The sequence below is a fragment of the Prionailurus bengalensis genome, chromosome C1 (assembly GCF_016509475.1).
Source record: "Prionailurus bengalensis isolate Pbe53 chromosome C1, Fcat_Pben_1.1_paternal_pri, whole genome shotgun sequence".
Classification (NCBI taxonomy): Eukaryota; Metazoa; Chordata; class Mammalia; order Carnivora; family Felidae; genus Prionailurus; species Prionailurus bengalensis.
This window is the reverse complement of record NC_057345.1, coordinates 188,550,805-188,564,512: the sequence shown is the minus strand read 5'-3', so window position 1 is coordinate 188,564,512 and position 13,708 is coordinate 188,550,805. Positions and strand designations below refer to the sequence as shown.

Genomic DNA, 13,708 nt, shown 5'->3' with positions numbered 1-13,708 from the left:
TATAGAAAACCCAAAAGATTCCACCAAAAAGTTGCTAGAACTGATATACAAATTCACTAAAGTTGTGGGATACAATAGCAGCATGCAGAAATCTATTGCATTTCTATACACACCAATAATGAAATAGCAGAAAGAGAAATCAAGGAATCAATCCCATTTACAATTACACCAAAAACCATGAGATACCTAAGAATAAACCTAACCAAAGTACAGGTGAAAGACCTGTACTCTGAAAACTATAAAACACTGATGAAAGAAATTGAAGATGACACAAACAAGTGGAAAATCACTCCATGCTCCTGGATTGGAAGAGCAAATATTGTTAAAATGTCCATGCTACCCAAAGCAATCTACACATTTAATGCAATCCCTATCAAAATACCACCAACATTCTTCACAGAGCTAGAACAAACAATCCTAAAATTTGTATGGAATGACAAAAGACCCCAATAGCCAAAGCCACCTTGAAAAAGAAAAGCAAAACTGGAGGCATCACAATTCTGGACTTTAAGTTATGTTACAAAGCTGTAATCATCAAGACAGTATGGTACTGGCACAAAAACAGACACATAAATCAATAGAACCGAATAGAAAACCCAGAAATGAACCCACAACTATGTGGTCAATTAGTCTTTGACAAAGCAAGAAAGAATATTCAATGGGAAAAAGACAGTCTCTTCAACAGATGGTGTTGGGAAAACTGGACAGCAACATGCAAAAGAATGAAACTGGATCACTTTTTTACCACCACACACAAAAATGATTTCTAAATGGATTAAAAACCTAAATATGAGACAGACAACCATTAAAATCCTAGATAACAGAGGCAGTAACCTCTTTGACATCAGCCATAGGAACTTCTTACTAGATATGTCTCCTGAGGCAAGGGAAACAAAAGCAAAAATGAACTGTTGGGACTTAATCAAAATAAAAACCTTCTGCACAGTGAAGGAAACAATCAACAAAACTAAAAGCAACCCATGGAATGAGAGAAGATATTTGTGAATGACATATCTGATAAAGGGTTAGTATCTAAAATATATAAAGAACTTAGACATCTCAACACCCAAAAACCAATTAAAGAATGGGCAGAAGATATGAATAGACATTTTCCCAAAGAAGACATCCAGATGGCCAACAGACATATAAAAAGATGCTCAGGGAAATACAAATCAAAACTGCAATGAGATACCCCTCACACCTGTCAGAATGGCTAAAATGAACAACACAAGAAACAACCAATGGATAAAGGAGAGCCATCTTACACTGTTGGTGGGAATGCAAACTAGTGCAGCTACTTAGGACAAAACAGTATGGAGGTTCCTCAAAAAGTTAAAAATCCGGCAATGGCACTACTAGGTATTTACCCAAAGAATACAAAAAATACTAATTCAAAGGGATACATGCACCCCAATGTTTATAGCAGCATTATCCACAGTAGCCAAATTATGGAAAGAGCCCAAATGTCCGTTAACTGATGAGTGGATAAAGACACACACACACACACACACACACACACACACACACACACACACACACACGAATATTACTCAGGCATAAAGAAGAATGAAATGTTGCTATTTGCAATGACATGGATGGAGCTAGAGTATTATGCTAAGTGAAATAAGTCAGAGAAAGACAAATACCATATGATTTCACTCATAGGCAGAATTTAAGAAACAAAGGAAATGATCATAGGGGAAAAAAGAGAGAAACCAAGAAACAGCCTCTTAGCTCTAGAGAACAAGCTAATGGTTACCACAGGGGAGGTCGGAGGGAGGGATGGGTTAAATGAGTGATGGTGATTAAAGAGTGTACTTAGTGTGATGCACACCAGGTGTTGTATGGAAATTTTGAATCACTAAATTGTACACCTGAAACTAATATTACATTGTATATTAACTAACTGGAATTTGAATAAAAACTTAAATCATCACTATCAAAAATGTGTTTTGTGTGCCGTTATGAGATTCCATCCTCTCCTCAACCCTCCTCAGGTAGCTACTGCTCTCATTTTTATTATAATCATTCCTTTCTTTCATATTCTTAATATATTGCTGGTTTGCCTCTCAGAACATTTTATAAGTGTATCATACTGGATGTATTCTTCTGTGAGTCATGCCATATATGTTCTTCTGTCACTTATTTTTTAAATGTATACCTGATTTCTTTCTTTAGGCTGGAAAAAATGAAAAAAGAATATAGGAATCTGAGTACATGGATAGAAAAAGCTAGCTATTTAGAAGGAGTTCTTACCCCAAAATTGGCCAATAAAGAATGTAAGGTAATTAACGTAATACATTCTCCATATCTAACTTCTAATACTATTTATTTAAAAAAGATTATGATAATTAAAAGTGATAATAAGATATTGCTTAGTTCTTGATATATAAAATGCTATTCATGATTCATGTACTTTCCTATTTTCCTAATGTGACATTCAATAAATGTTAACTAATAATTTGTAAGGTTTGGTTTTTTAACAGCTTTGTTAAGATATAATTAACCTGCTTAAAGTATAGAATTCAGTGACCTTTAGTATATTCACAGAATTGTATGTCCATTGCTATAATCAATTTTCAAACATTATTACCCCCCAAAGAAACCCCCTAACCAAACCTCTCACACCCCTCTAGCCCTAGACAATAACGAATATCCTTCCTGTTTTCATAGATTTGCTGATCCTAAACATTTCATTTGAGTGGAACCAATGAATATATAGTTCTTTGTGACTTGCTTCTTTAATTTAGCATAGTGTTTTCAGGATTCATCCCATTGTAGCATGTAGCAATACTTTGTTTCTTTTTACTGCCAAATAATATTCCACTATATGGATATGTACCACATTTTGTTTATCCTCATCAGTTGATGGACATTTGGATTGTTTTGACTTTTTAGCTGTCATCAGTTATGCTCCTGTGACCATTCATATGCAGATTTTTATGTGGGCATATGTTTGTGATTTTCTTGGGTATATACCTAGGAGTGGAATTGTTAGATCATACAGTAATTCCCTCTTTAACTTTTTCAGGAACTGTCAAACTGTTTTTCATATCAGCTGCACAATTTTACATCCAACCAACAATGTACGAAGGTTCCATATATTCTCCAACACTTGTTATTATTTTACTTTTCTGTTGTTGTTTTAATTATAGCCATCCTAGTGGTTTGAAGTGGTAACTTTTCGGTAGTGGTTTTGATTTGCCTTTCTCTGATAACCATTGATGTGAACATCTTTTCATGTGTTTACTGGCCATTTGTATATCTTCTTTGGTAAATGTTTATTCAAATCCTTTGTTGATTTTAAAAATTGGGTTATTTTTATTTTTTAATTTTTTAACGTTTATTTTTGAGAGAGAGAGAGGGCAAGCAAGCGTGAGTGGAGGGAGGGGCAGAGACACACACACACACACACACACACACACACACACACACACACACAGAATGTGAAGCAGGCTCCAGGCTCTGAGCTGTCAGCACAGAGCCTGACGCGGGGCTCAAACTCACCAACTGTGAGATCATGACCTGAAGTCAGACGCTAACTGAGTCACCCATGCATCCCTAGGTTATTTTTATTTTTATTGTTCAGTTGTAAGAGTTCTTTATATATTTTGAATACTAGACCTTTGTCACATATATAAGTGAGGTTTAATATTTAGAAATATAATATAACCAGGGTGCCTGGGTGACTCAGTCAGGTAAGCGTCTGACTTTGGCTCAGGTCATGATCTCACTGTTGATGGGTTCGAGCCCCGAGTCGGGCTCTGTACTGACAGCTCAGAGCCTGGAGCCTGCTTCACATTCTGTGTCTCCTTCTCTCCTGTCCCTCCCCTGCTCACGCTCTGTCTCTGTGTCTCAAATAAACATCAAAAAAAATTTTAGAAACCTATATATTTTGACCTGTGGCAATAGAGATTCAAAGAGGTTTCAGTAAATTCATAAAATGTTGACTAAGATCACAGCCTTGAAGTGATAGTCGTAACATACAGATATATTAATGATTTTCAGTGCCTCATTATAATTGGGCATAGTGATACTGCTTTAGGGCAAATTGATTAGCACTTCCTCATACAGAATTAGTATTTTATGGAAAATTTGGGGGGCTCTTCATTAAAGGAACTAGGGGCTTTGTGTTCTTATTAAAACATCAGTATTTTATAACAGTCAGGGATCATGCTACCTTATAATTCCTCTTTGCAACTTATAGGCCATAATGTTTTCCAATAAAAAAGTAATCTGTTTTCTGGGTGTATTCTCCTATGTCACTTGAAGTTACAATATTATGTCATTTATCTCATAATCTTTTTCTCTCCTACATTTGTCACTCAAATACCCTATCAATTCTTGGATATCCTCTCCTTGGAACATTAACTCCTAGCTAGAGTATACTCTTTAAAATAGTGTTGTTTGGATTGCTTTTCTCATAAACCCATATTCTTCTGTACATTTTAAAGAAGGTAATAAAAGAAGTTATAAAGGCAGATTAGCTTTGTCAACATTTCTCCAATATCTTTTTTTTTTTTCTTGTTTCTAGGGAAGTGATACCAATGAGGTTCTTGAAAGCCAATTTGAAAAGAAGTCTGAAGATACTGTACTATCAGGTTCAGAAACTTAATTCACATTATTTATTTATTATTAAGATAATTAAAAAGAAGGTGGTTGTATCACAAAAAGAAAATTAATAATTTGCCTTAGGTGGACTTCATTTTTTTCTTGGAAATAAATATGCATCTCATTATAGTTTTACTATTAGGTATTTATTTTGTAACACCTTAAAGAAAAGACTTAGACCCAATTAAGAGTTATTTTTTTTAAATGCTCCATTCCTTGTAAGGACAAGAAAATAGTTAAATCTTAACTATGATCTATGAAAAAGGTATATTCTTAAACGTTAGCTGTAGAGGTGTGTGTGTGTGTAAGAGGAAGGAAGACAGCAGAGGACAGGAAATTAAATTAGCATTAAATTTTAGAACTTACCACAAATTATCAATAAGATAATGGAAGAGATTGTTATGGTACTCTTTAAAAAAAATCTCTCTGTTAAAAGATTCATTTAGAAAGTAAGTTAAAATATATGCATAATACTATATCTATAAAATCTTGGATTCTGCCAGTGTAGAATCCAGATTTATTGTTGCAAGACTTGTGCCACAAATTACTTCTCTACTTCCCTGCTTCTACCTCCTGGCCACCTTAGCTTTTGATAATGTTCTTTTCCTAACCTCTGAGGATCAACCAGACTAGCAGAGCTACTGAATCTTTAGCCTACTCTTCACCTGAAATGCTCGTTTCACGAGTAAGAGAACTGAAGATTGGAGGTTTACCTCTCTTACTCACTGGTGGTTGCCAACTTTTTTTTCCCCAAAGAGTTTATTTTTATTTTTATTTATTATTATTTTTTTCTTATCCAAAGAGTTTTTTTTTTTTTTTTCTTAGCTGAAGAGTTTATTTCAAGTCTGGTGACTTGTTTTCTTCTGGTATTCCTATATCTTCTTATAGCTTCAGCTAACATTTATTCATCACTGTGTTGCAGGCCTTTACCTGGATTATATAACTCAATCCTCACATCAGTCAGTTGAGGGTGCTATTATTATTTATCCAGATTTTACAGATGAGAAAGCTGAGGATCAAACAGATTAAGTAACCAGTCAAAAGTTACACAGCCATTAACTGATTGGGGTTGAATTTGAACCTCATCTGTTTGACCCAAGAGCTCAAACATTTGGGGTGCCTGGGTGGCTCAGTCGGTTAAGTGTTGACTCTTGATTTTGGCTCAGGTCGTGATCTCACGGTTTGTGATTCCAGCCCTTCATTGGGCTCTGCACTGACAGTGTGGAGCTTGTTTGAAATCCTCTTTCTCTGCCCCTCCCCTATTCTCTCTCTCTGTCTGTCTGTCTGTCTCTCTCAAAATAAGTAAATAAAAACTTTAAAAAGTATATCAAGAGCTCAAGCATTTAACCATATTGCTGCTCACATCTTACATATACTTGTGTCATACCTATAAGATAAGCCATCATTATCCTGTTTTACATATGGGAAAACCAAAGCTCAGAAAAATGGGTAAGCTTACCCCACAGCTAATAGTGACCATAATAAATTTTGTTTTATACTAGACTTAATACATACCTTTGTATCTCAGTTTTTTATTCCTTCTTTCTTCCTTTTAGGTTTTCTTTTCTACTTGATAAATATAGACTCTATATTTCTAGAAAAATTTTTATAAGTGCTTCAGTCAGCCTCTTTTGAATGGTCCTAATTTCTCTGGATACATAAAACTTTATTCCAGTATCTTTTTTTCAGTCCCAGCTCTATCACTGACCATACGGGATTTATTTTATTTCCTCTTGACTTGTAGCAAAATATACTGTTTATCTGTTTTTATGTCTTACATTGATGAATCTGAAATCTTACCACTTTATGCATGTTTTCATTTTAAGTCCTCACTTTTTCATTTACCATTCCCCCATCTGCCCAGAGAGTCATCAGCCTGTTTTTACTAAATAGTATTTATGTGTGAATAGCTGCTTTGATTTAAATTTCTCTTTGTTCTTGGCGAGAAAGATCCTAATAGTATCTTATTAGTGTACATATATAAAAATGTTTATTTTATAATATAATAATAAAATATTACTCTTCACTTATTTACAGATGTCCCCTGTATAAAGAAAGGAGCTGAAACTGCTCCAAGTGAGGTAAGGGAACTTGGAAGACAACTTCTAATAGTCACTGTTTTTAAAGGATGAAACATTTATAAATAAAAAAAATATTTGTGGATGGGGGGAAAAAAGCACCCAAGAAGTTATTCAGGTTTTTATGGTTATTTCTGTTATGGTAGTATCTGTACAATTACATTATTTAGTTGAGTTAATTTACACTCTTAAAGGGGAAATTACAGCATAAAATGGTAATATTTAAAAATACATACGAAGATGGGGACAAAAGATGTTGATGAAGAGAAAGGGGGCAGCCATTAATAAAAGCATAAAGTTAGTTCTACACATTGATCTTAGAAATTGATGCCACAGACCTAACCACATTCATTACTTTCTCTATGGGTTTATAATCTATGTTTAAAATATAAAGAAAAAAATAGAGTTCACATAATACTATTTGCATTTTAGCTAATTTTACATAGGAATTCATTCCATAAAGCAATGGATCCCTATGTAAACCAACAAAGAATAAAAGATTTTTCTATACTACTGGACAAATAGGACTTAATATTTTTCATTGTTGGGTGAATGTCTTCTAAATATCAATTGAAGAGTCAACATGTACTGGTTTCCCCAGTCCAAGGAGACAAGAGGGGAAAAAAGACAACATAGAGAATTTTTCTTTCTTATTTTTTTTTTAAATATGAAATTTATTGTCAAGTTGGTTTGCATGCAACACCCAGTGCTCATCCCAAAGGTGCCCTCCTCAATACCCATCACCCACCCACCCCTCCCTCCCACCCCCCATCAACCCTTGGTTCTCAGTTTTTAAGAGTCTCTTATGTTTTGGCTCCCTCCCTCCCTCTCTAACCTTTTTTTTTTCCTTCCCCTCCCCCATGGTCTTCTGTTAAGTTTCTCAGGATCTACATAAGAGTGAAAACATATAATATCTGTATTTCTCTGTATGGCTTATTTCACTTAGCATAACACTCTCCAGTTCCATCCATGTTGCTACAAAAGGCCATATTTCATTCTTTCTCATTGCCACATCGTACTCCATTGTGTATATAAAGCACAATTTCTTTATCCATTCATCAGTTGATGGACATTTAGGCTCTTTCCATCATTTGGCTATTGTTGAGAGTGCTGCTATAAACATTGGGGTACAAGTGCCCCTGTGCATCAGTACTCCTGTATCCCTTGGGTAAATTCCTAGCAGTGCTATTGCTGGGTCATAGGGTAGGTCTATTTTTAATTTTTTGAGGAACCTCCACACTGTTTTCCAGAGTGGCTGCACCAGTTTGCATTCCCACCAACGGTGCAAGAGGGTTCCCATTTCTCCACATCCTCACCAGCATCTATAGTCTCCTGATTTGTTCATTTCGGCCACTCTGACTGGCGTGAGGTGATATCTGAGTGTGGTTTTGATTTGTATTTCCCTGATGAGGAGCGACGTTGAGCATTTTTTCATGTGCCCGTTGGCCATCTGGATGTCTTCTTTAGAGAAGTGTCTATTCATGTTTTCTGCCCATTTCTTCACTGGGTTATTTGTTTTTCGGGTGTGGAGTTTGGTGAGCTCTTTATAGATTTTGGATACTAGCCCTTTGTCCAATAAGTCATTTGCAAATATCTTTTCCCCTTCCGTTGGTTGCCTTTAGTTTTGTTGATTGTTTCCTTTGCTGTGCAGAAGCTTTTTATCTTCATGAGGTCCCAATAGTTCATTTTTGCTTTTAATTCCCTTGTCTTTGGGGATGTGTCAAGTAAGAAATAGCTGCAGCTGAGGTCAGAGAGGTCTTTTCCTGCTTTCTCCTGTAGGGTTTTGATGGTTTCCTGTCTCACATTCAGGTCCTTTATCCATTTTGAGTTTATTTTTGTGAATGGTGTAAGAAAGTGGTCTAGTTTCATCCTTCTGCATGTTGCTGTCCAGTTCTCCCAGCACCATTTGTTAAAGAGACTGTCTTTTTTCCATTGGATATTCTTTCCTGCTTTGTCAAAGATGAGTTGGCCATACTTTTGTGGGTCTAGTTCTGGGGTTTCTATTCTATTCCATTGGTCGATGTGTCTGTTTTTGTGCCAATACCATGCTGTCTTGATGATGACAGCTTTGTAGTAGAGGCTAAAGTCTGGGATTGTGATGCCTCCTGCTTTGGTCTTCTTCTTCAAAATTACTTTGGCTATTCGGGGTCTTTTGTGGTTCCATACAAATTTTAGGATTGCTTGTTCTAGCTTTGAGACGAATGTTGTTGGTGCAATTTTGATTGGGATTGCATTGAATGTGTAGATAGCTTTGGATAGTATTGACATTTTGACAATATTTATTCTTCCAACCCATGAGCACGGAATGTTTTTCCATTTCTTTATATCTTCTTCAATTTCCTTCATAAGCTTTCTATAGTTTTCAGCATACAGATCTTTTACATCTTTGGTTAGGTTTATCCCTAGGTATTTTATGCTTCTTGGTGCAATTGTGAATGGGATCAGTTTCTTTGTCTTTCTGTTGCTTCATTATTAGTGTATAAGAATGCAACTGATTTCTGTACATTGATTTTGTATACTGCGACTTTCCTAAATTCATGTATCAGTTCTAGAAGACTTTTGGTGGAGTCTATTGGATTTTCCATGTATAATATCATGTCATCTGCAAAAAGTGAAAGCTTAACTTCATCTTTGCCAATTTTGATGCCTTTGGTTTCCTTTTGTTGTCTGATTGCTGATGCTAGAACTTCCAACACTGTGTTAAACAACAGCAGTGAAAGTGGACATCCCTGGCGTGTTCCTGATCTCAGGGAGAAAGCTCTCAGTTTTTCCCCATTGAGGATGATATTAGCTATGGGCTTTTCATAAATGGCTTTTATGATGTTTAAGTATGTTCCTTTTATCCCAACTTTCTCAAGGGTTTTTATTAAGAAAGGATGCTGAATTTTGTCAAATGCTTTTCTGCATCAATTGACAGGATCATATGGTTCTTTTCTTTTATTAACGTGATGTATCACATTGATTGATTTATGAATGTTGAACCAGTCCTGCAGCCCATGAATGAATCCCACTTGATCATGGTGAATAATTCTTTTTATATGCTGTTGAATTCGATTTGCTAGTATCTTGTTGAGAATTTTTGCATCCATAGTCATCAGGTATATTGGCCTGTAGTTCTCTCTTTTTGCTGGGTCTCTGTCTGGTTTAGGAATCAAAGTAATGCTGGCTTCATAGAATGAGTCTGGAAGTTTTCCTTCCCTTTCTGTTTTTTTGGAACTGCTTGAGAAGGATAAGTATTATCTCTGTTTTAATGCAGAATTCCCCTGGGAAGCCATCTGGTCCTAGATTCTTATTTGTTGGGAGATTTTTCATAACTGATTCCATTTCATCACTGGCTATGGGTCTGTACAAGTTTTCTATTTCTTCCTGTTTGAGTTTTGGAAGTGCGTGTGTGCCTAGGAATTTGTCCATTTTTTCCAGGTTGTCCAGTTTGTTGGCATATAATTTTTCATAGTATTCCCTGATAATTGCTTGTACTTCTGAGGGGTTGGTTGTAATAAATCCATTTTCATTCATGATTTTATCCATTTGGGTCATCTCCCTTTTCTTTTTGAGAAGCCTGGCTAGAGATTTATCAATTTTATTTATTGTTTTTAAAAAAAAACCAACTCTTGGTTTCATTGATCTGCTCTACAGTTTCTTTTAGATTCTGTATTGTTTATTTCTGCTCTGATCTTTATTATTTCTCTTCTTCTGCTGGCTTTGTGGTGTCTTTGCTGTTTTGCTTCTATTTCCTTTAGGTGTGCTGTTAGATATTATATTTGGGATTTTTCTTGTTTCTTGAGATAGGCCTGGATTGCAATGTATTTTCCTCTCAGGACTGTCTTCGCTGCATCCCAAAGTGTTTGGATTGTTGTATTTTCATTTTCGTTTGTTTGCATATATTTTTAAATTTCTTCTCTAATTGGCTGATTGACCCATTCATTCCTTAGTAAGGTGTTCTTTAACCTCATGCTTTTGGAGGTTTTCCAGACTTTTTCCTGTGGTTGATTTCAAGCTTCATAGCATTGTGGTCTGAAAGTGTGCATGGTATGATCTCAATTCTTGTATACTTATGAAGGGCTGTTTTGTGACCCAGTATGTGATCTATCTTGGAGAATGTTCCATGTGCACTCGAGAAGAAAGTATATTCTGTTGCTTTGGGATGCAGAGTTCTAAATATATCTGTCAAGTCCATCTGATCCAATGTATCATTCAGGGCCCTTGTTTCTTTATTGATCCTGTGTCTAGATGAACTATCCATTACTGTAAGTGGAGTATTAAAGTCCCCTGCAATTACCACATTCTTATCAATAAGGTTGCTTATGTTTGTGAGTAATTGTTTTATATATTTGGGGGCTCCCATATTCGGAACATAGACATTTATAATTGTTAGCTCTTCCTGATGGATAGACCTTGTAATTATTATATAATGTCCTTCTTCATCTCTTGTTACAGCATTTAATTTAAAGTCCAGTTTGTCTGATATAAGTATGGCTACTCCAGCTTTCTTTTGACTTCCAGTAGCATGATAAATAGTTCTCCATCCCCTCACTTTCAATCTGAAGGTGTCCTCAGGTCTAAAATGAATCTCTTGTAGACAGCAAATAGATGAGTCTTGTTTTTTTATCCATTCTGATACCCTATGTCTTGTGGTTGGAGCATTTAGTCCATTTACATTCAGTGTTATTATAGAAAGATATGGGTTTAGAGTCATTGTGATGTCTGTAGGTTTCATGCTTGTAGTGGTGTCTCTGGTACTTTGTGGTCCTTGCAACATTTCACTCACAGAATCCCCCTTAGGACTCCTGTAGGGCTGGTTTAGTGGTGATAAATTCCTTCAGTTTTTGTTTGTTTGGGAAGACCTTTATCTCTCCTTCTATTCTGAATGACAGACTTGCTGGATAAAGGATTCTTGACTGCATATTTTTTCTGTTCATCACATTGAAGATTTCCTGCCATTCCTTTCTGGCCTTCCAAGTTTCAGTGGATAGGTCTGTCGCTAGTCTTATCGGTCTCCCTTTATATGTTAGATCATGTTGATCCCTAGCTGCTTTCAGAATTTTCTCTTCATCCTTGTATTTTGCCAGTTTCACTATGATATGTTGTGCAGAAGATTGATTCAAGTTACGTCTGAAGGGAGTTCTCTGTGCCTCTTGGCTTTCAATGCCTTTTTCCTTCCCCAGATCAGGAAAGTTCTCAGCTATGATTTGTTCAAGTACACCTGCAGCCCCTTTCTCTCTCTTTTCCTCTAATGGAATTCCTATTATATGGATATTGTTGCATTTGATTGCATCACTTAGTTCTCTAATTCTCCCCTCCTAGTCCTGGATTTTTTTTATCTCTCTTTTTCTCAGCTTCCTCTTTTTCCATAATTTTATCTTCTAATTCACGTATTCTCTCCTCTGCCTCTTTAATCCAAGCTGTGGTCACCTCCATTTTATTTTGCACCTCATTTAAAGCATTTTTAGCTCTTCATGACTATTTCTTAATCCCTTGATCTCTGTAGCAACAGATTCTCTGCTCTCCTGTATACTTTTTTCAAGCCCAGCTATTAATTTTATGACTATTATTCTAATTATGACTAATATTCATGTTCCATTATATTGCTTAAATTGTTTTTTTTTTTTTTTAATTTTTTTTCAACGTTTATTTATTTTTGGGACAGAGAGAGACAGAGCATGAACGGGGGAGGGGCAGAGAGAGAGGGAGACACAGAATCGGAAACAGGCTCCAGGCTCTGAGCCATCAGCCCAGAGCCCGACGCGGGGCTCGAACTCACGGACCGCGAGATCGTGACCTGGCTGAAGTCGGACGCTTAACCGACTGCGCCACCCATGCGCCCCACTTAAATTGTTTTTGATCAACTTGTTAGCTGTCTCTACTTCCTGGAGTTTCCTTTGAGGGTAATTCTTCCATTTCATCTTTTGGATAGTCCCTGGAGTGGCGCGGAACTGCAGGGCACTTCCCCTGTGCTGTCTGGAGTAACTTGTGTTGGTGGGCAGGGCCGCAGTCAGACCCCATGTCTGTCCCTAGCCCACTGCTTGGGCCACAGTCAGACTTGTGTGTACCTTTTCTTCCCCTCTCCCAGGAGCAGGACTCACTGTGGAGTGGTGTGGCCCCTGTCTGGGCTACTTGCACACTGCTAGGGTTGTGGTGCTTCTTTGATGGGATCTGGCATATTAGCTGGGGTGGATCTGCAAGGTGCACAGGGGCAGGAGGGGCAGGCTCAGCTCACTTTGCCGTCAGTGGTCCCCTGCAGGAGGGGCCCTGCAGCACAGGGAGGGGGGCCGACCCATTGGAGGGATGGATCCACAGAAGAACAGCGTTGGGTGTTTGCACAATGCAAGCAAGTTTGGTGCTGGGAACTGATTCCCTTTGGGGTTTCGAATGGGAGATGGAAGAGGGAGATGGCACTGGCCAGCCCCTTTGTTCCCTGCAGAAATGAGCTCTGTCTTCAGGGCTCAACACCTCTCTCTCCCGGTGTCCTCTCACCCTCCCACTCTCAGAACAGAGTTATTGACTTTTAACATTCCAGATGTCAAGTCCCACTGGCTGTCAGAACACACTCTGTCCGGCCCCTTGGCTTTTGCAAGCCAGACTCGGGGGATCTGCCTTGCCAGGAGGGCTGCCCCTCCACTGCCCCGGCTCCCTCCCACCAGTCTGTGTAGTGCGCACCGCCTCTCTGCCCTTCCTACCCTCTTCCGTGGGCCTCTTGTCTATGCTTGGCTGTAGAGAGTCTGTTCTGCTAGTCTTCTGGTGGTTTGCTGGGTTATTTAGGCAGATGTGGGTGGAATCTAAGTGATCAGCAGGACGTGTGAGGCCAGCGTCCTCCTATGCTGCCGTCTTCTCCCTAAATAGTCTCTATAGAGAATTTTTCATAGAGCTAAATTTGTTTGGCTTAACAGGTTGTCCTTTATTTGTTGATAGTGCTTTTTGTACTATTTGGTATTAAAATTTCCTTTATTTTATTATATAGTTGTGATTTAATGGTATGTTCTTTGTGCTATTTTGCTGGTAAAATTTTATTTATTTATTGA

At 37.4% G+C, this 13,708-nt stretch overlaps 1 protein-coding gene across 6 annotated transcripts in view; it reads left to right on the top strand.

Moving 5' to 3' along the window:
- The window catches only part of C2CD6 (C2 calcium dependent domain containing 6), a 186,049-nt gene that overhangs the window by 89,256 nt on the left and 83,085 nt on the right, over positions 1–13,708 (top strand). For all 6 annotated transcript variants that reach the window (XM_043577483.1, XM_043577482.1, XM_043577485.1 and 3 more), the window contains 3 exons: positions 2,179–2,284; positions 4,535–4,601; positions 6,649–6,692. In XM_043577483.1, the coding sequence (XP_043433418.1) occupies positions 2,179–2,284; positions 4,535–4,601; positions 6,649–6,692 (217 nt within the window). The remainder of the gene's footprint in view (positions 1–2,178; positions 2,285–4,534; positions 4,602–6,648; positions 6,693–13,708) is intronic.